We start from the raw sequence: 22,797 nt of genomic DNA, 5'->3' as shown, positions 1-22,797 counted from the left end.
TAGTTTCAGTTCAGATCAGAGGGACGGTATACCAACCCACCATTAAGCACTCCACTCATCAATTTATGTGAGAGTATATTTGACTGTTTAGTCAAAATCCCACTTCAGCTGTCTGCTTCGTTTTGGAGGAAAATTGAAATTCTCAGTGGCATGAATAAACTAATTATGTCGATTATAAATGGAAAAGAACTACATTGGAGGCTGTTTATCACAGTAGTCGAAGCAAATGAACTACTTACATATATAATGAATGATCTTACAGGGCAGTACTACCGCTACCATTTCTGTACTGTCATGTAATATGATGCCTTAAAATCTAGGGCTTATTAACATTTGGCTATTGTTCCTCGATTCATATAAATTAATTGAGCATTGGCCACTCTGCATCTCATCAACAATTCCCTATCTTACTATATGTTCAGTAACATCCCCATTTAAAAAGATTAGTAATCAGTATGTCAACTTCCTTTTTCTGTTAATAAAATGTACAACACAAATGAAGGGGCACGACAGGTCTACAGGTTAAAGACCAAAACTGCCACCATCCTTTTATCATTTTCAGGGAGGCTAAACCTAGTTTTGAAAACCTAACATGACATGAATTTTGAATCGAGCAATCCAGATCCAGTCTGAGTTACTTTGGGAGTCAAAATTTAGAATCAACACGCATCGTCAAGCTGAGAATTTCTCAGGCATGAAAAGGTATCGGAAACGAGAATCAAATGGAAGAATGCCACAATTGCGAGAACCAAGCAGACTTTGCCGCCTCTGTGAAATGCATTGCTCAACAAACGCAGCCTGATTGGATGGAAGGTAATGTGATATCCAAACAGCCAAATTTGAATCATCAATTAAGCCTTTGGCAAAACAGTGTAGCATCTTCGGCACCAATAACTTCCCTTTGTTGCTAACTCCAACCGAAGCTCTTATGAAATCATGCTGGGCTTCTTCAAGCTCTTCCCTCACATTCTTGGCAGTGTAGACTCTTACCTGCATTTTACATTCAGTAAGATATTCAATTCACAAACCACACTGAGTCTGGATCATTGTTTCTACAAACAAAATATTCCTCTGACATAATAGCAACACAAGTATTATTACCGCAGGTGATGAGTACGTGCCACAGCTAAGAGCAAATGTTATAAGTGGTTCATATGTGTCTACTGCAGACTTCCGCTGTTCCCCAGATAACTTCTGCTTGTGAAGGGCTAGAAGCAAAGCCTAACAATAGCGTTCACTAGTAGTGTTAATCAGGGAATGACACATTAGGGGAGAACAAAACAGTTACTAATCCATTGACATAATTAAAACAGTTGCATACAATTTGCGGCCTATGGAGTGGTGGTTTCATCTTCAGAACAACATACTCGATGGCAGCTGCACTAAAAGAATGACCTCCCACAGTGTACGCAGCCTGGAAGAATCAAAATATATAATTCTCACAAGCATGAAAACCAGCAAGCAATCAGATATACAAAAACTAAACATCGAAAATTGTCCATAAGCAGTGATATCCATAAAACACATGTACGGTGAATTATTTAAGGGTCAAGTCAAGATTTTGGAAATCTATTTATTGACAAAAGAAACTCAGGAATGCAAAGTTCATAAAGAAGTAAACATCCTCTCTATTTTAAGTGAGGAAAATTATTTAACTTAATATCTATTCTAGTCTTGATATAATGAACTGAATATTGCAGGCTTACATAGAAGCTGACTCTGATACCATGATGACTTATGATCATAAATAATAAAACAGAGTGGAAACAAAATGATTGGAAATGTTCAGTTACAAATCAAACCTTTTGCATCAAGGAAAAGAGCTTCAAGTCGCTTCTTGGAACTCCATATGCCAAGTATGCCTGCCAACCAATTAGAGAATAAAGAATCATGAAATACTTTTAGTATGTTGACAAATGGAATCCTAATTTCATCAGCTGTAGAAGAAAACTAGGTTTTAACTTAAGCAAAGAGATCTACATGCATAATAAGAGCATTGTACAAGTTCATCCAGAAAGCAAGCTTCTCATCGCATGTCAAGTGGATAGGATTCACTTTGGCCAGCTGCTCGACAAGAATCCTGTTCTCCAAAGTCCAAAAAGTATAACCAAAAGATTTGTCATATCAAATGCCAGACAACACCTAAATCAATCGATTAACTTGATCATAAGTTAATAAAAAGTAACAAGAGCATATGTTTATCAAAGTACTCAATTTATTATAATTGTTCCATCTCTCCCCCCCAACCCACAACAGGGGAAACAGAAAAAGATAGACACACAAAAGTTAGAAAATGTATGTCCTGCCCAACCTCATAGTTTAAATTAAACAAAGCATTCAGCAAGAAATTTCAGGTGAAAAAATCAGTAAAGTAAAACAATATGCAGGAAAAGAATTAAACATGGAATTTTTTGGACCTTCCACAATATCTTCTAATTATTAAACAGTTATATAATTACTCATCAAACTTTTTCTTCACTTGCTAGATAAAGTGACATTCATAGAAAGAAAAGACTGGATATCATGAACTGGAATAATAATAATGCACAAGATGTGAAAAAAGAATGTTGTGACCAAATTGTATCCTCATGTGCTGGAAGCCAGCGAAAGGTAAGTCAACTCGCAACCAAAAAGAGTACATGAACATGAACTGAAAGAAAAGCTACCTGACAGAAAGATTGCAGATAAATTCCTAGATCAGAGCTACTTACAAAATGTTTTTCATTATTTATTCTGTAGTAATAATTCTTAGCTTTTTAGATCCTCAAAAACTTTAAATTGCTTAAGAAATAAATGACACAGATCTAAACTATAAGGGTAAACAAAATATTATACCTGAAACTCCTTAATGCCCCTGAGGCATATTCTAATTGCTTCTTCCCAACTGACATCCAAGAAACTTCAGTAGCTAACCCATAGTTTCCTATGTCTGCCCAGCTCAACTTCCCATGCACTCTGTAGGGATCAAAGACATTCTCTGAAGCCAACACTTCAGAGTTGGACTGTATATCAACTTGGGGGCTCTGCACCCATGATGAAATCTTCGAGCGCTCAGACAATGACCACCATGATGAATTGGAAAAATGTCCTTGAGGAGATACAGGTGAGGATTGGCTTTCCAGTGCAGATGACTTTGATGGTATAGCAGAATCTGCCAGAGTCATGAATATATTCTTCATACATCTTACCATCTCCTCTGAAAGTTGATTAGGGTAATCCCAGAGGCCCTTAGTTGGTAATCCTTTTGGAATCTTCTTGAACTCTACAGGTTGAGCAGGTTTGGAGACCATCTTCACAGATACTTTGTCATCCAAAAGTGCAATTGACTTCACTGCATGCTGACCCAAAACACCACATATTAACTGCCAACTACTCCAGCGATAATATTTCTGGAAAAGGTTCATCACACTACCCATTTGAAATTATTAATTTCTTTATAGCAAAGAAACATTCATTTCAGGTATCATAATCTTCATCTTTCAGAGTGGGAAAATGATTTTCGACTATGACTACATCCATATCATATTGGCATATCTGCTAGAACACAGGCTAAATAAATGTGGAAGTCTGAAGCAAACAACTCACTTCAACCTGAGACAAGGATGGAACCAAACAACTACTCCAAATCTAACGGATGAGGTTGAGGGTAGCATATATTGGACATAACAGGCACTGTTAGACCAAACAGATCAGGACCACCATGACCATAACAAGTAAATCATGAATGGCAATTTTTCCTGTCAGAACAGCAGAACTATACGAAAAGGTCTCACTAGGTAATTACCTAGCTCAAGAAGCTTCTAGAGTCTGGCTCTTTCAGAAAAATCATTTATAAGCCCCAAGCCCCATTACAACTCTCAAGATGAGTGCTTCTCTTCACTTATTGATGCTCTGCCAGAATCACCTCAGAACTCTTACAAAACCCTGGGAATGTGCTCAGACCCCTTCTGGCTTCATTCTGATCTTCCTTCATTAAATTGCATAATAAACTATTTTCTAAATTGCTTTGTAATATAAGTCATCCTAAAAACCCAACTAGGAATTACACATCAACTAATCATGATAAATTAAACACCATTTGCATTTATGCGAACAACCTCAGAATTAATAGTCAAAAGCACAGACAAATGATACCTTGAATGACTAGAAAACCAGCGGACAAAATAAATAAATGAAAATTAACTTACCCAAATAAGCTAAAGCTAAAACAACAACACAAATCTCTACTAGTGGTGCTCCATTTGTGACTTCTTTAGACAATTAGGTTATCGAGTCCGATCACACATTTTCCAATATGACAAACCAACAAAAAGTTCCATTGGAATCACCCCATTAGTATCTCCCTATGAACAAACAGAAAATTTCTGTGGGACCTAGTAGCGTTACACTCTGATTCTAACTTTTTGCTAAAAAATTGTCACATGATTTAGGTAATGGCCGTTTCATTCAAATACTGTATATACCAGAAAATTTTCACCTTTTGTCAAGGGAGTATGAAAACCAAACAAAACCACTGCCTACTTAAAACAAGGAAACAGTGGCAAACTGCTCTAAGGCTGGTGCTTTATCAGTACACCAAGCTACGTCTGCCATCAAGAATAAAATAACAGAGGTATACAGGTAAAAGGAATCCAGAAAGATACCTCTATTTCTGATTGTGTACAAGATGTTTCGGAGCTAGATTCAAAAGGGTGGTCTTCACCAGAGATATCCTCATAAGAGTGATGCAGTGCAGAATTAGAATGCTTCCAACACCTCAAAGAAGATGAAATCTGGAAAGTTAGAAAAGGTCACACTATGCACAAACTTTTGACTAAGAAAATATAATATTTTCATCATACACTAAGGCGTGAAATATTTAGCTAAATACCTGCCACTAAATAAATACTAATACAAGAAAATAAAAGGCATACGCACATAGGAGGTGAAATAATGTGTTTGGATCACAGAATTTTCATAATGGTATGAGAGTGGCACTTCATTTTAGGTTTTGTAACTGCCATTGTTGAAATAATACATCCTCAAATCCTTGCAATGTTAAAATTTGATCAAATCAATAAAATCCCTGAAGCTTAAATTTTCATGGTTTTGGGTCTAAATTTTGCTTCTGCTAATGCTTATCTCTGGAAATTGTCTGGGAACATTAGGCAGCGTTAAAATGTAAAATTATGATCAGGGACAAAAGAAGAGGAAAACCACCAATTCTTGTGCACTAAAAAGTGAAAGAAATACTTAAAATGTTGATTAACATAATATAGGGAGAGTAGAATTAACAACTAACAACCAACACCAGTGCAAAATGAGAGCAATGTTAACTTCATATGTTTTATATGAAACCATGTTGGGCAGAAACTGAACAATATAAAACTAGCCCAAAGGAAGATAAAAAGATAAGTTTCTTAACAAGTCAGGAGAAACAATGTGTCCAAAGAAAAATATTAATTACCGCTTCTTTTGGAGTTTCAGGGGAGTAAACAAATGCAGACTGAGAAGCTGAATGCCTCAAACGATATTCTGTAAGCCTCCGCTCATTCCTTTCCTGACTAAGTTGGAAATGCAAAGAGATAATTTCTTGTTCAAGTTTTGAAATTGTGACTTCCAGCACTGAAATAGTGGATAGAAGCTCCTGTGCCTGAAGGAACATAAGATAGAGGTATTCAGAATAATTGCAAACTCCTAATAGAAACCCTGACCATAAATGCAACAGAAACCACGGTTTGTTGCCAACAAACAAAAAGCAATATGATCTGTAATGGTTCCTGTTAAAATATCAAGTGCGTAAAGAACTAACAAAGTTAACAGCGTTTCTAGTAAAAATTTTAACAGTTAAGACCTATACTTTTATCTACCACATGCAATGTACTTATCACTTTGCCACAGTTGCCAAAACCCTAGAATTAATGTGTACATGCAAGTGCTTGGACACTGCTCAATCACTTTCAACAGTTCTCCATTGTTAAGTGGTTTGTACTGCGTAGCTTGTGTGAAGAAGGGACCACTTTGACCGGGGATAGAGGGGGGAAGGGACTGGGAATTTGTGGGGACCCTGCTTTACGCAATATTTAATGATGAATAGTGAAAGGCATATTGTACAAAAGTTAAAGGATAGTAAATTGGGTTCTATTCTAGGGGATATTTACGAAGAGCACTGCAAAAATCAAACAATTTCATATGTATGGATTACCAGCAAAGCTCATAGAATAAAGCTTTGAAAGTGTTAAAAAGTAAAAACAGATAATGGCTCTAAGCTTCTAATGTTGGAGGAGGAAGGGTGTCCATGTCTATAAAACACAAGATCATATTTATTTAATTCCTACTTTGAGGAAGCTTATAAAACTCAATCGCAACGGGTCATGTTCACAAGCAGCTAAGAAAGGACTTAAGGATCTGTTTGCTAATCTTTCGCTGCCAGCATATGGAAACTTTATCAAAGGATTCAGAATTCTCCAGGAGTTGGGAAGCAAGCAGACAAGTATATTAAGTACACTGTGGATATCAAGGTAATCAAAGTATATTAGCTGAATCAATTTGGCCACAGGAGAAAAAGTATCAGAGTAATCAAGGCCATAAATCTGAGAATAGCCCTTAGCAACTAATCGAGCCTTGAGACGGGCAACAGATCCATCAGGATTCATTTTAACTGTGAAAACCCATTTACAACCAATAGCTTTCTTACCTGTCGGGAGAGGCACAAGATTCCAAGTACCATTTGTATCTAAGGCAGCCATCTCTTCTTTCATTGTTACACACCAACCAAGAAGGGACAAAGCTTGGACAATAGTTTTGGGGGATAGAGACAGGGTCTAGATTACTTACAAAACAACGAGATAAAGGAGAAAGATGATCATAACTAACAAAAGAAGAAATAGGATAGGTACACGTGCGTTTACCTTTTCGAAGAGCAATGGGAAGGTCAAGGTCTGACGGAGCAGTGGATGGCACAGGCTCAGGTTGAGTGGAGGGAACCAAATCTTTTGTTGAAGCGGTAGATAGGGGAAGTGAGTCAAGAGTTCCTGGTCTCCTGGAATAAACCTGTTCAAAATGAGGGCGGACAGATGCTGGTGCAGGAGGGGGAACAGGAGGAGTAGACGCTGTAGCAGGAGCAGATCCAAGTTCAGGAACAGGAACAAGAGCAGGAGCAGGAGAGCTAGGAAATTGTTGGATAGCGTAGACTAAAAACTCATCATCCTCCCCCTCACTCTTATATATAGGAGAAGGAAAAAATGAAGTATTTTCAAAAAATGTGACATCGACAGAAAAAAGATAACGGTCAAGATCAGAAGAGAAACAACGATATCCCTTTTGATGCCGAGAATACCCAATGAAAATACAACGAAGGGATTTTGGATCTAATTTGGAAACCTAGGGACGAACATCACGAACAAAACAAGTACAACAAAAAATACGAGGTTCAATAGGGAATAAAAGTTTAGAAGGAAACAAGACACTATAAGGAATTGCACCATTAAGCACAGAAGAAGGCATGTGATTAATCAAAAAACCTGCAGTAGAGATAGCATCCGCCCAAAAATGTATAGGGACCTTCATTTGAAATAGGAGTGCCCTAGCAACCTCAAGAAGATGTCGATTTTTTATTTCTGCAACCCCATTTTGAGAAGGAGTATCAACACAAAATGTTTGATGAAAAATACCATTCTGGGACATATAAGATTGGAAGGAACTAGATAAACATTCTTTAGCATTGTCACTTTGCAATGTGCGAATAGAGGTATTAAATTGATTTTTAATCTCAGCACAAAAGGAACAGAAAATAGAGAATATCTCAGAACGATTTTTCATTAAAAATAACCAAGTAACACGAGAATAATCATCCACAAAAGTTACGAAATATCGAAAGCCAGTTGTAGAAATAACAGGACATGGACCCCAAACATCAGAATGGACTAACTCAAAAGGGGATGAAGCCCGTTTATTGACTCGAGGAACTAAAGGTAAACGATGATGTTTGGCAAATTGGCAGGATTCACATTCTAAAATCGATAAAGACTGAAACTGCAGACACAATTTCTTTAAAGTAGTCAATGAAGGATGACCCAAACGACAATGCACGTCAAGAGGAGAGAGAGCACCAATACAAGCCAAAGATGACGAAACTTGTTCATCCAGAAGATAAAGGCCACCAAACTCACGTCCTTTACCAATAATCCGCTTCGTCAAAAGATCCTGAAACACACAATAGGTAGGATAAAATTTAACACAATAATTCAGTAGACGAGTAATTTTGCTACAGATAATAGATTGAATGAAAAACGAGGCAAAAAAAAAAAGAAGAAGACAACAAAAGAGATGGGATGGGATTGGCGGTGCCAATACACTTGACAGAAGACGTGGACCCATCAGCTACAGTAATATGACGATTAAATTGTTCAGGTTCTTTAACTAAGGATAAGAGACTAGGGTTACCTGTCATATGATCTGTGCAACCAGAATCAATGACCCACTCTGATGAGGTAGACATAAGACATGTAGTAGAAGTACCTGAATTGGCAGCAGCAGTAATTGAGGAATCAGTAGACTTAGAAGAACGGCATCTAGAGAGCTCAGCATACTCCGCAGCAGAAAGTGTTACAGTGTTCTCAAAAGAAGTAACTGCAGAATCTTGAGTAGCCGTATTTGCCCGTGGGGGCTTATTTAGTAGTTTCTTACAATACCGTTTAGTGTGACCAGGTTCATGGCAATAACGACAGATAAGAATGCTTGCCTCCTGATTAATTGGTCCATTATTACGCTTATGTCCTCCTCTTCCTCTGTTTCCTAGTTGTCTAACCATTTGATTACGACTCACAAGAGCACTATTATCATAAGGGGAAGGGTATGAGAACCTTCAGTTCGTAGTAATCTAGCAAAAGTATCCTGAAGAGAGGTAACGTCACTGCCTGAAAGAACCTGTGATTTGGCAGTTTCAAAAGTCGGAGCAAGACCTGCAAGAAAACTCATTACAGCCATTTGTTTTCGCTGAGTCTGTTGAACCTTAATATCGGGGCTAAATGGCAATAAAACATTAAGTTCCTCATAAATCTTCCTAAATTCCATGAAATAAGCTGTGAGAGGCTTATCTTGCTGGTCGGCCCGATAAAATCCTTTGCAGACCTCGTACATACGGGATAGATTATCTTTTCCCGAGTACAAAAATTCAAGATAATCCATCAGTTCCTTAACAAACTCACAATGATTAATTAAACCAATTACCTCACTGTCAATTGAATTCTGAAGCTGTAAAAATAATCGAGCATCCTCTCTAAGCCAGATTTGCCTAGCAGCTCCTTCAGGTGGATCATTAGTCAAGTGGTCATTCTTATCCAAACTACGAAAATATATACGAACTGTTTTACTCCATGCCAGAAAATTGAAGCCAGGAAGTTTGTGTTCCGTTAATTTATTCAGTAATGACACCACATCAGTGATGACAGGTTTTGATTCGGAAGTCCCCGGTGGAGTAGTCGTCATGATTTGTGATGAAACGCTCAAAAACAAATGTAGTACAGCAAAAGAAAACTACGATTCTTGGTAACTTGATAGTAGAATAGCAAATAGATAGCAACGCAATATAAATTCACAAATTCAGACAGTACCCGGCAAGGCGACAGCAAAGGTGCAGCACAAAAAACACCACAAAAGTCAAAGAGAGCCGACGCAACACACTGGGTTGCACTGTATTGGCAGAATCGACGCCGGAAACTGAGAGCTGGTGACAGGAGATGGCCGGACGCGCCCTCACGCGTTAGCGCGTAAAGAAGGGCAGAAACTTGAAGTGGCGCATGAAGCCCACCCTTGAGGATTCCGGTGACCGGATTTGGAGGGAGAGCCGAACGGCGGCCTGTCCTTCTTCCTTAGGTGGCGGTGAGACAACAACACTAGCCTATGTGGGTGACCTAGACTGGCAGTCACCAAAAAGACCCTCTGCCTGTAGTTTCAACGCAAAAAAGAGCAGAGAAAAAAAAAAAAAAATAACAAGCCAGGGGGCTCTGATACCATGTAGAAGTATGTGCAAAATTATTGTTGTATTATTTTCATCAATAGGGTCACATAAATATACACACATATACAGGATACTATAAACCTATTAGGAATCTAACTCCTAACAGAACTCTATTTACAACTAGTCCTTAACAAGTATCACCCTCATTTACTGGATTTTTCAACGGAGTTTGAATCATTTTATTTTGCTTTCTTAATTGTGAATAAGAGTTATGGATAGGTACCATGACCAATTAGGTTGCTATATATCCTACTGCTAAGATGAATTATACTTTTTCATATATGATCATTGATATTGTACAATTGGATATAGTTACAAAAAGATTAGTTTACAAGTTATCATAGGGTTCTTGTGGATTAAGTAACAACCAGCTACAAAGATTAGAAACCCATCCAAGCGACCAAGTTCTGAACCCATACAAGTTACCAATTCCTCAAGTCTAAGAGAATAAAATTGATATATGATAGAATATATTGCGGAATAAAATATGTTCCTGTATTATGGAAAGACGAGAACACCTTGCTCAAAGTTAATTAAGTGGATCAGGATCTCTGAATAAACAATTAATGCTGTGTGTGGTTTTATATTTTCAGGGCATTTTGCAGCTGGGAAACAACATGAGAAATAAGTGGTCAATTGTGATAAATTTTTTTTGCCCTTGCCCCCCCCCCCAAAAAAAAAACCCCCAAGGAAAAATATCTTGGCTTCATCATTGACTGTGACAGTAATTGGTTATAGTTTTGGCGACAGTAATTTGTTTGCCTGAGCACTTTTTAACATATAACAAACACAATAGTAAAAGTTCCTTAAAAAAAAAAAAAAAGGAAGAAAAGAGTAGCAACATACATGGTGTGGAAAGCATGATGCAGTCGATAATTTTACAGCATTTTTTCCAATAGCATCTTCCAGAACAGCATGCATTGCCATCTCTTCTTGCAACTGCTGATGCAGTCTTTGTACCTGGTGCAGAAGCACATTCTTAAGGATTGGGTACTCCAAATACATTCTAGAATAACATTTCTGAGATCATGAAAATTAAGATGCTTATTCACAGACAACTAATGGCCAACTGAAGCAACTGAAGCTGGCAGACTATATTCTTTTAAGCAAGTATTCAAGCATTAACAATTCAACATCAATGCTCCATTTCATAGGGTGGTAGAGAATACTCCATCATAATAAGGGACAAATAGCCAGACCGAATCTGGTCCCAATGTCAAAAGAAAGAGCCGTATCTAACCATACGATTTTACACTTCTCAACAAATATAATCTGTTTCGTGATTCTAAGTGGGTATTCTATTCTAAGTAATGAAGAACTTATTATTCTTAATTCGCACAAAAAGTGTTCTCTGCGTCTCCATGCTAGTCTTACTTTAGTGATATATGTGATTGACGACGAGCACTTTGCTGCATGCAAATCCATAAGATATACAAAATAGACACCGAAATTCCACATAAACAAAATCACAACCACAAGGCTTCCAGCATGAGATAACTTACATCCTGTTCTAGTTGGATTCTGTAAGGAAAAGAACTGCTGCTTTTAATGGATGATCCAAAACTGCTAGCCCCATTAATGATATTGTTCACCTGAAAATCACCACACTTATTATCATTGTGAACAGTTATTTGATCATGGAGGTAGATTCAGTCAATGTGCACTAAACATAACAACTTAAAATGTCTTAGACAAAATTATCAACTTCACAAAATATTATTGAAAGCTTACTGTTCTGGTAAAAACTAGCCCATGGTTTCGTGAAAAAGAGACAAGAAACCTGGAGGGATTCTACCGTTGTAGTTAATATCAGCTTTTTCCAGTTCAATATAAGCACTTCAATTGGAATCCTACTAATGGACTAGGAAGTAATTATTTCTATTGACAACGCCCGTTACCACATAGGAGCCTCGATATTGAAGAAATCACTGACAAAAAATTGAAGTTCGGATGGGCCAAAAATAGATGACAAAACTAATTCACACCAACATAAGCAGCAAATAATCCCCAAAATCCAAATTGAACAGTTTGTTCTTCTGCATTATTGACATCGGCATGCGTAAAGGCAAGAATCAAATTCAACCTCGCCACTGTCCGAAAGGCAGATGAGAAGCCCATTACTACTGACCTCTAACGGAGATTCATTGCTCCGAAGCTCATCACCGAGATCTAACTGAGTTTCTGAATCACCATAAGTCAAACTAGAATGCGAAAAATTGCAGGTACAATCACCTCTGTAGAAAATGCCGTTAACAATAAAAGAAAGCATTAGCAAAAGAAGCAACCAAAGCTCCATTTATATAACTGTAGAAGAGAAACAGGCAAAAGGGAGCGCTCTTACCGGCTCAAGGCAAGCTGAACTCCTGGAGAGTCGCACATCCTATTTTCATGGGGATTTGGCTTTTATCACAAAAAGCATACCCTGAAAGTCATCAACCACTTTTGCTGCTGCTCCCAGAAACTGTTATGTCCATGTAGAACAAGCATCGTTACAACCTACAAATTCACTCAGAGATAAATGATTTCAAAATTAAATTGGGAAATCTAAATGAATAGTTTTTGTCTGTAATAATGAGTATGATAACATGAAAGACGGGGGATAACAAGGCAGAATTAGAGAAGAACTGTGCCACCTGTGATGTAATGAGGACAAACATAATAATGAATGCTACAGGTACCAGTCATTTTCAGCACAACCATAGAAAAAAAAAAAAAAAAAGGAAGAAGAAGAAATAAACAACAAGGAGAGTGAACTTAAAGCAGTTTCTCTTGCAGTAGAAGACCCTACCAGCACAACTGGAAAATGAAGTCCCAAAAATGGAAAAGGAAAATGATCAAATAGCATTTTCACAACATGATAATCAGAGGACTAGATTTTTATTTTCTTTTCGGAAAAAAAAGGTAATTCTGCAACTTTTGAGGAAATGATTGTCCAAAAAGAGAAAGGAGATTAATAAATAACATGAAAGACTTTTCCCGTAACCGTTGAAAAGCAAAGCACCGTTCAGAAAGGGGAAATAGAGAGAAGGGGAACGTGTAACACTCATGGAAGACAAAAAGTGGTAAGCAAGAGGGCCAGCAGTTCGCAGAAGCCTTTAGAAGTTGTGGTTAGGGAGACGGCGAAATCGGCAAACTTTTGCACACCTTTATTTCCTTGTTTGGTTCTCCTTTTATAAAAAGAAAAAGAAAACTTGTAAAGAATTCGAGTCAGATATTCTTTAAAGAGGGGGAAGCAGTTGATTCAATGGATGAAAAGCTTTGCAAAAGCGTCCAATCAAGTGATGAAGTGGAATTAATCGAGGAAGAAGAAGAAGAAGAAGAAGCAAAAGAACAATCTAAAGGACAGATCCCAGTGGTCCCAGTTTCGGACAATATTTTCACAGTAGTCAGAACTCAGAAAGGCAGAACCCGACCCATAAAACGAATTGCATCTGCATAAAAAAAAAAACGCAATATTTGAAAAGAAATGTCTGTGAATGAAGGCAAAAAAAAAAAAGGTAGGGAGAGAGAGACCTGGAATCAACATTCACCAATCACTCAAACAAGTTGCATATTGCAAAGTCCTAGCTCGAAGCATAATTGCTTGTTTCAGTGCCTTTCAGAGAAAGATTCTTCAATCGAATATGTCAACGGAGTAAAGCTTCGTTTCCTCCCTGAAATTCAAAAGAATTCCTTTCTCTTGAAAATGGGGAAATGAGGACACACACACACACATATATATTTATATATACACAGATACAGTTAAACTGATAAACAAACAAAGAAAGAAGGCGTAGGCAGGTCAGAGAGATTTCAAGAACAAAAGAGAATCTGCAACTACTCTCCACTCAAAACTTGTGTGTGCGTCTGTCTGTCTTTGATTAATTCAAGTTAAAATATATATATACACACATATATAGACACTCAGTAAAATAAATAGTTTTTGTTTTTGTCTGTTTATGCACAAATAAAAGTATTTGCTGTGCTGGAACAGAGAAAAAGACACGCACAGAACTCCATATTTTCAAAATTGCAATATTTTGAAATTTGAATTTGCCATCACCACCAGAAAACAAAACAATGCTGCCTCCCGTCCCATCCCGTCCCGTCCCATTTCTTAACGTCGAATGTTGAATGTATTGTGAAGCGTGTCATGAGATACTGCATTTGAAACTTGTATGTTGTTCACATAGAAAGAAAAAGAAAAGAAATATAAATGGTGCATTTTGGATTTGAACATTTCAAGGACTGGCCTTCTCTTTTATCCAATTTGCCAAAATGTCCGGAGATACAAATCAAGCAAATCTCAATTCAATTACTAGTTTACTTTACAACAGATTCACAAACTTTACAAGGGCTCCATAATCTTGGACTCGTGACAGCAATTTAGCCATCAACAATTACAGATTTTCAACCACACCCTCTTCTATGGTTGATTTTGGTTTCTCTTCTACACGGTCTTCTTATCAAATGCTTGTTTCTCGGAATCACTGCTATCAGTGGCTTTCTTCTTTGATGATGATGAGACTGATGACGAGTAATTATTTTTAGGCTCATCTGATTGAGGATGCTTGTTGGCAACCGTTGGGGAAGGTGGTGGCACCTCAGAGTCCTGATATGGATTGGTCAATGATGGCGATGACAAGCCTCCAGGGGTAAGCAAGGCACTGCCCGCTTTCTGCTGTTCCTCCAAGATCTTTTGCAAATACCTTGCATGTTCCTCTATCCGCAGCTGAAGGGCTCTTTGAACCTACGTCAAGGATATAAAAACACTGAAAGAGTTAATCCAGTGCGGAGTGCGGTGTATATATGTATTCTTATCCGTGTAAGAAACGAGATTACAAAGAGAGAAAAGAAGACAAAAAAAAAAAACCATTAAGTCTAAGGACGCAAGGTTTACTATTTTATGCTGGTTGTGATGCAAAGTATCGCATACCTCAAGTTGTTCATGCAGCTGTTTCTGAACTTCCATTTGCATGCGCAAAGCCTCAGTAATTTGAATTCTCCTTAGAGAAGAGAGGATCAGGAAAAAAAAAGAAGAAAGAAAGAAGTTACGCACTAATTATCACGTAAAAAGGAACTACATCTATGTGAAATCCAAAAGAAAAAAAAAAAATTGAATATGGTATTTATAAATATTCACCCCTTTCTTCGCCCATCAAGCTCAATGCTACTTGAAGTTGCCTTCTTGTCTTCAGAGCATGAAGCCTTCTTCTCTATGGACGAAAAGGGAAAAAACATTAACCCAAAATACAAATCCTAATTTCACAGATCAAAAAGCAAGAGATCACTCAAAGAAACCAGGAAACTAAGTTAAGCAAGTAATCTGAAAGGACCAAAGAATTATAAGAACCCAAAAAAGAAGTCGACACTAATTTTCACAAGTAAGAAGAAACAGATAATTTGTGATTTAACATCGAGAAAGTACTTCTTTCCATTATCAATCCATTACCTTCTTTGTTCTCCGGCAAATACTTGGCAATTCGATATTTCTAGGGTCAAAAAAAAAAAAAAAAAGACATACAGAAAAGTTTAACATTCTATCATGTGAAATTAAAACACATGCAAGTCAATATAATTTTAGCTGGTACCTGTAAATGGCTTTTCACATGGTAGATGGTTAAACTTTCAACGTTCATTAGCTTTAGGACACCCTTAGGAGTAGCCTCTACATTTTAAAACAAACACAGGATCCTCAAATAACTAAAAAAAAAATGACAAAATAATAGTTCAAGAAAAAAAGTAAAATATAAGAATGTGCAGAAGTAGCTACCATTAGTATAAACATTTAGTAATATTTATGAATCAACTCTAATAAAGCAAATAGCCACCTCCAGTATTAACCATACTGTAACTTAGCCCCACTTGACAGGTATGATATTCTCAACTTACTTTCAGCACCGCCAAGCTTGTTGACAGCCTCTACAAAGCATTCATGAAGCTCAGGCGTCCATCTCATTCTTGGCTTGTGCACAGAAGCTGGACCAGGAGAGGGATGACTTGAAAGAGCATCAACAGATGGTGCCACAGAGGCCAAATTCTGAGTCTGAGTGCATGTCAGTACTATGCCAGAGTTTAATTCGGGTGTTTCATATATTTCCTAAATAGCATCAAGGTCCAAAGAAACATCAGTAAATTGAAGATGGTGTAGTTTGCCTCTCAAATTTTTATTCCTAATTCAATTAGAAAAACTTCAGAAATAAAATCATATGCTAGAAACAATTTCCACTGTTTAAAGATCAATCAGTTCATGCCTTAGCACATATTCATTGCTATCCTTGAAATTTGTGTCCCTCTTATGAAAAGATTATTTTGGTAAGACAGTGTTGCTTTTACTGTAACAATTTTAACTAGAAAGCAACAAATAATAGTGAATTGTACTTACATCAATCCTGGGATTTTCACCATGGTCTGTAATGGCTATGTCGAGTTCATCAGACAAAAACTGTAGTTCCAATTGCTCTGTCAATGCTAAATTGTCACTTGCACAATTACTATGAAAACTACCCTCAGAAGGATCTCCAGACAAATTAAGTAAGTCATGCATGTGAGCATCCGGATGCCCCTCTATATATGGATTACTTATATCCTCACTGTAAAGCAGGGGAGATTTTGTTGAATCAACAGCGGAAATGGGCTGGCTGCATGTTGAAGGAGGTGGAAGAAAAGGCAAATTTCCAAGTTGCCAACAAGTTTCAGAGCTTGATGAAGATGAAAGATATAAACTAGTGCAGAACACAGAAGAGCGTTGAAATGTGCTCTTAGATTGTTGAGCATGGGAACCAGGAGACAAAGGGCTATTTGTTTCAGATTTTAAACAATAATTGGGAGGTTGGACTGTACACGCTTGCAAATTATTTTGAGATCTTTGAGACTCTGTCCTTATGAAAGGGGATGGACGTGAAGACAGAGAACATTCACTTGTCAGTGGACTTAGACCTTCTGACTCGATGCTAGAGAAGTCAATAATAGGGGATGTGGCAGTGAAATATGGTTGTGTGACTTCTTTGCAATTCTCACCTTTTGTTACTGAGACAACACCATGGCGATTCATAGCAGCAGCCCTACCTTTACCCCTTATTAATTGAATATATGCTATATGCCAAAATTCTGTAGAATAACTTTAATGATGGAAATGATGAGACAAATTGATTGAGAAATTTCAGAATCTAAGCTGTTTCTGAGTTTGAGGAAAACATAAAAAATAAAGGAACAATGAAACAAAAAAATGGTCAAAGTTTAAGTTGCTACTTCCAACTCCACTGATAGAATCAAAAAGCTCCAGCTTCAATATGGTCAACATTTTCTTATATTTTTTTATGATTATTCAGCACGAAGGTGTTACATTTCTGCAATGAAAAACTTCCTTAAGCAATTAGGTAAGTACCTTTGTTGTTAGCTCATTTGAGCAAGAAAAAACATCAATCATTTATTAGCTGCATGTTACAGCAAAAGTTAACCCGCATATCTGGAAGCCAATGAAGCTTCACCAAATCTATAACTAGATTACTGCAAACAACCTCATCTCCTCCAGCAAGTAACCTGTAAGCCGAAAAAACAGTGCTTAATTGACATTGGGAATATCACATCCAAGCTATAAAACAATTCAGCCATTTAATGATAATGCAGAATAATTTATTCTCCTTTTTTTGCTTAACAAATCCACTCAAGAAATTTAATGGTCATGTGATGGACAATCTATCTGTATTATGACGAGAAATTGATGGCCAAACACTCGGACAATGGCCATATAAGCGAGCGGTAGCTGCAGATTGCAATTTTACATATCAAAACACAGATTCAGTCACAAATGATGCACTTCCAACTAGAAGCAAACACTATGAACAGACCCTTATTAATGGTTACAATATGCCTTATATTCTAAACATTCAAAACCCTTTGTTGGCCTGTGTCAACGGCTACTTATATTCAAAACTAGAAATGACAACAAAAAGGAAAACAATGGATGAGACATAAGAACAGCTATTTCAAAGGATTTCTGTCATAAGAATAAAAGTACCCCAGAATCCAATAATTCCCATGAACTGATTCATCCAAAAACTATATAGAGGAGAACCTTAAAGAGTTTAAATACTCAGGCAGAAAATTGGAATTAAAATGTATTGAATCCCTATAAAAATACCAATTTGTTCTGATACAAATGACACAATTAAGGACTTGTCCTGATCCTTGCTTCAAATGCTATGGCACAAGCATTCCATGATTTACCACCACATTGGGAAATAGGAAATATCAGCTTATTACCTTAATCATGATTATTCCTTGCCCAATCACCAACAGAACAACCATTTTGTTTCTTATTTGCTAGAAACCAAGTGTTATCAGTATTTCTTCCAACTTCCATCATCACAACCCAGAACAATTCCCATCAAGGTCTCACACTTCCTACTGGAATATAGACCATAACTCCCACCCTTATCTTCAGCCATGGAATACCCAGACTTCCCCATAAATTTTAATCACCAACATGATCTTATAAAATCGTATATCAGAGTTAATAGAGATCGAAGGACAACTCCAAATCCAAGGTTTACTGATACGAACTTTTGTACTTTTATGGAGTAGGAAAGGACTGCGTCAAACCTAGCCAAGAGAAACCTAAACCTAAAGAAGCCACTGCAAGTGCATCTTCGGACACCCTATTCGCTTGAATAACTACTAATACAAATAGCAGATATTTAAAGAGCACAATTCCTCACTGTTCACGCTATCCCAACCCACCATAAGCAAAGAAGCAGAGACAAGCTCAGTGGTGTATGGGATAACAACCAAAAAAAACTGTGTACATTTGCCATTTTAACGTTACCAAATTTTATCCAAATCAAGTCAAAAATGATACCTTATGTTTCAGTCATTCGGCAAATCAAGTAGGAAAACAGACTTAGTTAGATAAGGGGATGAATTAAATCTATATGTTGAGCTCATTTCCTTTTTAAAGTTTAACCAGAAGAAATTTAAGACGGTAACAGGCTGGCATTTCCAAACAATCGCACGCGATTTACAGAAACAAAAGAAACCAGCTCCAATTTATTCCTTTAAAGGCGAAAATTCTCCAGTCTAAATGAAACTAAAAGAAACATTTAAAAAGAACACACGAAACGGGAAGAAGAAGAAGGAGAAGAAGAAGAAGAAGAAGAAGAAACCAGTCAACACAGGATATGTAATTGAAGAGTGTCATACACTTGCGCCCAAGAGTTGAAAGAAATGCACACAACATTCGTTCACAGGCACACACGGATATGGAAACCGGGGGGGGGGGGGGGGTGGGAAAGATAGAGACAGAGCCTGGAGGGATAGAAGCTACTAACCCGAGATCGTAGATCCTATCCTTTTTCCTCCTGTGTTGTAATTGTCAGCGAAGAAATTAGGCAGATAAGATAGAATAGAACAAGAAAGACTCTAAGACAAGGTGATAAGACTGAGAGTGGTAGTTGCTTCGACTCTAACGTTGTATATCTGTTCTGTAATAAAAGTTCAAAACGGAATCCAACATCTGCCTTTCCATTATAATATTAACAGAAGAAAATTGGCAAGTAGATTAAAGGTTTGAAGCAGCTACCTGGGCTTTGGACGAGGGGCTCTAAAAATTACATAACATCGAATCAGTATGCATACATAAAAGAATGATTCAGGATTCACCATTGCTTATGTGCTACTTGTCCCGATGTTTTTATGTCACGCGCTCTTAGGAAGATGAAACTTACGCACCACGTAGGTTGTTGCAACTTGCATAAATAAAAACGAAAATAATGATTAGTAAAAAATAATGTTTGCTTTCCTAATATCATTATGTCATTATTTCACTTTATTGTATGACTAAAATACTTTTTTATTCCTAAATTGTAGCCAAATTGACATTTACATCCTTCAATCATTGACAACTAGCTTTAGTGGTCTTAAATTAATGATCCATCCGTTTGATAAATAGGTCTTTCTATCAAATTTCAATCAAAACTACCGTTAAAAAAATATTTAAAGTCTCAAATAACCTTTGCCAAGTGAAAATGGCTATTATGTTGTTGGAGGAAAACTAAAGAATATTATTGTGTGACTTTTGTAAAGGACCCTCAGGGTTCGGGGTTGAGGGTTAGGGTCTTGGGTCGAGGGTCTAGGGTTTAGGGTCTAGGGTCTAGGGTGTGGGGTTTAGGGTTTTGGGGATTTAGGGTTCTGGGGTTCCGGGTTCGGGTTAGGGTTCAAGTTTCGAAATTCTGGCTTCCGGCTTCGTGTTCGGGGTTGGGGGTTCGCGGGTTTCAGGTTGCGGGTTTGGGGGTTGGGAGTTAGGGGTTGGGGGTTCTGGGGGTCCGGGGATTAGGGCCTAGGGACTAGGGAATAGGGACTAGTGACAAGGGACTGGTCTAGGGTCTAGGGTCTAGGGGGTTTGGGGGTAGGGTTTAGTGTGTAGTGTATAGGGTCTAGGGTTTAGGGTTTAGGGTGTAGGGATCGGGGTCCAGGACCGTGTCCCTAGTCCCGGGCTTGAGGCTCGGGGCTCGAGGGTTTGAGGTCCGGGGTCCTGGGTCCGGGGTCTAGGGTCCAGGGTTCCGGGTTTTGGTTCGGGCTCTAGGGTCTTTTCAGCATTAGGGTCTTTTCAGCATCAGAGCTCAAGGCTCAGGGCTCAAGGTTATGAGGGTTATTAGGGTGTTTAGGGTTTAGGGCTTAGGGCTCAGGGCTCAAGGCTTGGGGCTTGGGGTTGGTGTTTGGGGGTCTGGGGTTAGGGGTCAAGGGTATAGGGTTTAGGGTTGAGGGTTAAGGGTTTGGGGCTTGGGGCTTGGGGTTTTAGGGTTTTAAGGTTTGGGGTTTGGGGTTTGGGTTTGGGGTTAAGGGTTGAGGGTTTTAGGGTTTAAGGTTCGGGGTTCCGAGTTTTCAGGGTTTTCGGGGTTTCGGGGTTGAGGGTTGAGGGTTGAGGGTTTAGGGTTTTAGGGTTTTAGGGTTTAGGGTTTTAGGGTTTTAGGGTTTAGGGTTTAGGGTTTGCAATCCTTAATGAAGCAATGAACAGCCGAGATAGGCATACCGATTGGACCATAAGACCCTAAACTATCGCCTAGATGAGCCTATAGGAGCTTCCCGTCAGGCGTACAGAAGATATCAGCTCCGGAACAGGGCTTCACACTGGGCTCTTAAGACCAAAGGGGTATACCTACGATTTTGGGGCCCGGAAGCACCGGCTCGGAATGGCCTGAAAATGATTACACTGCTTTCTACATGTCTTAGAGAAAATATTATGGCCTCGAAATTGCCTGATAAGCGACAGACAGAGAGATATTGGGCTAAAACTGCCAAATGCTTTCGGAGTGCCACGAATTTTGCGCATTAATTTATATTGAGTTTGCAATCCTCAAAGAAGCAATGAGCAGCCGAGATAGGCATACCGATTGGACCATAAGTGTAACAGAGTGATTTTCTTTTAGTGTCGGTAATAGTGATTTACCGGTCTATGAATAGTACCATCGGTCCGGGACTTGGTATTATTTTAGTCCGGAAAAATTACTATGCCTATTTACTATTTTATTTACTATTTTTGGAGCATGTTTGCATGATTTAGGCGGGTAGAAAATATTTAATTAATATTATTGGAGAGTTTATGTATTAAATGCATAATATTTTTAGTGTGGTATATTAAGAAATAAATGAGGAATTATTTTAGTGGAGTGCATTTAATTAATTGGTGGAGTTAAATAAGAAGTAGAAGAGATTTATTTGAGGAATATTTAGAGCCATTGGATGAGATTACTTAGGACTTGATCTTAGCCACACATTTGGCATGAAATTTGGAAGTCAAATTTGACTTTGGCACTTAAAGTAACACCATAACACTTTTTTCTTTCTTCTCTTCTCCACGCCATTTCCATCTTCTTCCTTCTTCTTTCATTTTCTTCATTTTCTTACCTCCAAATTTACCACCAAACTACCTAATTAAACCATAGATTAGTACTTAATTCTTAAGAATTAAGAAGTAGAAGTTGAGATTGGTGATTAAAAGCAAAGAGAAGTGAAGTTACCATTGAAGCAAGTAAGTTGTGGTTTTTGAGTTTTGTTAATTGTTAAGTAGAATTCATGGTTTAGACATGTTATTGATGCATTAAATCATGCTCCAACTATTTCTTTTGTCAAGTTTTGCTTTTAATGTTGATTTTTCATGCTTTGAAGAGGTTGGAGAACCATCCTCAAAGGGTAAAGAGAAAGCCAAGGAGTAAGGCTTTCCAAGCTTTTTCAAGCTTGTTAATAAGGTTAGTGCAATCCTACTTTCACTTGTTTAAGTTGTTTTTACATGGTTAGGGTTTTGAATATATTTTGGGAACTTTGGATGTTTTGGTTAAATTGCTGAATTTTAATGTGAGATATGTTATGCCATGGGATTGAAACTCATTTTCTACCCCTTTATGCTTCCCATCTGTTTCTGACTTCTTCATGAAAGTTGTAGCTCTATTTCTCAGCTTTCCAAAACATATTTTTATGTCTAATTCCAATACTTGTAACTCAACTTAAGATTTAAATACCAAAACTGGTTTTGTTATGATGTCTTACCTGTCTATCCGAAATGATTGTCCATTTTGACCACTCAAATGGCAAAATAATGTCTTATGTTCTTCATAAAAGTTATAGCTTTACTTCTCATCTTTCCAACCCATCCTCTTGTGTCCAAATTGGAGATACATAGCTCACCTTATGGCTGAAAAACCCAAACTGACTCTGTTGTGTCGGGCCACATAAATTACTAAATTGAGTGCCCATTTTGACCACTATAATGACAAGATTAGGTTCTGAGTTCTTCATAAAAGTTGTTTCCCTGTGTCTTGAGA

General features: G+C 37.7%; 2 protein-coding genes and 1 pseudogene across 8 annotated transcripts; all 3 read right to left on the bottom strand.

The window, feature by feature from the left end:
* Nucleotides 1–433: 433 nt before the first annotated feature.
* LOC149492862 (ubiquinone biosynthesis protein (Protein of unknown function, DUF547)) lies at nucleotides 434–13,865 on the bottom strand. 6 transcript variants are annotated; one of them, XM_089715540.1, is made up of 14 exons: nucleotides 13,514–13,865; nucleotides 12,789–13,431; nucleotides 12,342–12,496; nucleotides 12,129–12,234; nucleotides 11,503–11,592; nucleotides 10,847–10,960; nucleotides 5,447–5,632; nucleotides 4,644–4,772; nucleotides 2,836–3,338; nucleotides 1,981–2,080; nucleotides 1,803–1,862; nucleotides 1,322–1,414; nucleotides 1,102–1,221; nucleotides 434–990 (listed from the first exon to the last, which is right to left on the bottom strand). In XM_089715540.1, exons 3-14 carry the CDS (start codon nucleotides 12,377–12,379, stop codon nucleotides 673–675), a joined length of 1,857 nt encoding a protein of 618 aa, XP_089571666.1. In that variant the 5' UTR covers nucleotides 12,380–12,496; nucleotides 12,789–13,431; nucleotides 13,514–13,865; the 3' UTR covers nucleotides 434–672. The 6 variants fall into 6 exon arrangements, with proteins under 6 accessions (XP_089571666.1, XP_089571667.1, XP_089571665.1 ...); XM_089715541.1 differs by having other exon boundaries at nucleotides 12,342–12,461; XM_089715539.1 differs by lacking the exon at nucleotides 12,789–13,431.
* On the bottom strand, nucleotides 8,097–9,721 carry LOC149492863 (uncharacterized; annotated as a pseudogene). The gene is made up of 3 exons (XR_016318497.1): nucleotides 9,594–9,721; nucleotides 8,425–9,516; nucleotides 8,097–8,184 (listed from the first exon to the last, which is right to left on the bottom strand). The product of XR_016318497.1 is annotated as an uncharacterized LOC149492863 (transcript).
* Nucleotides 13,866–14,186: 321 nt separating the features above from the next.
* Nucleotides 14,187–18,803, bottom strand: LOC149492861 (myb family transcription factor PHL6-like). The gene is given in 9 exon segments (XM_089715545.1): nucleotides 14,187–14,438; nucleotides 14,441–14,729; nucleotides 14,916–14,985; nucleotides 15,123–15,195; nucleotides 15,432–15,471; nucleotides 15,571–15,647; nucleotides 15,872–16,079; nucleotides 16,365–17,521; nucleotides 18,245–18,803. Coding segments are annotated over 8 exon segments (1,485 nt in total). The 5' UTR covers nucleotides 17,034–17,521; nucleotides 18,245–18,803; the 3' UTR covers nucleotides 14,187–14,379.
* Nucleotides 18,804–22,797: the final 3,994 nt, after the last annotated feature.

This window comes from Jatropha curcas, chromosome 10, assembly GCF_041381405.1.
Source record: "Jatropha curcas cultivar XTBG-Jc1 chromosome 10, XTBG_Jcur_1.0, whole genome shotgun sequence".
In the NCBI taxonomy this organism is placed as follows: Eukaryota; Viridiplantae; Streptophyta; class Magnoliopsida; order Malpighiales; family Euphorbiaceae; genus Jatropha; species Jatropha curcas.
Note: the sequence above shows the minus strand (reverse complement) of the source record. Positions and strands in the feature narration are given on the sequence as shown.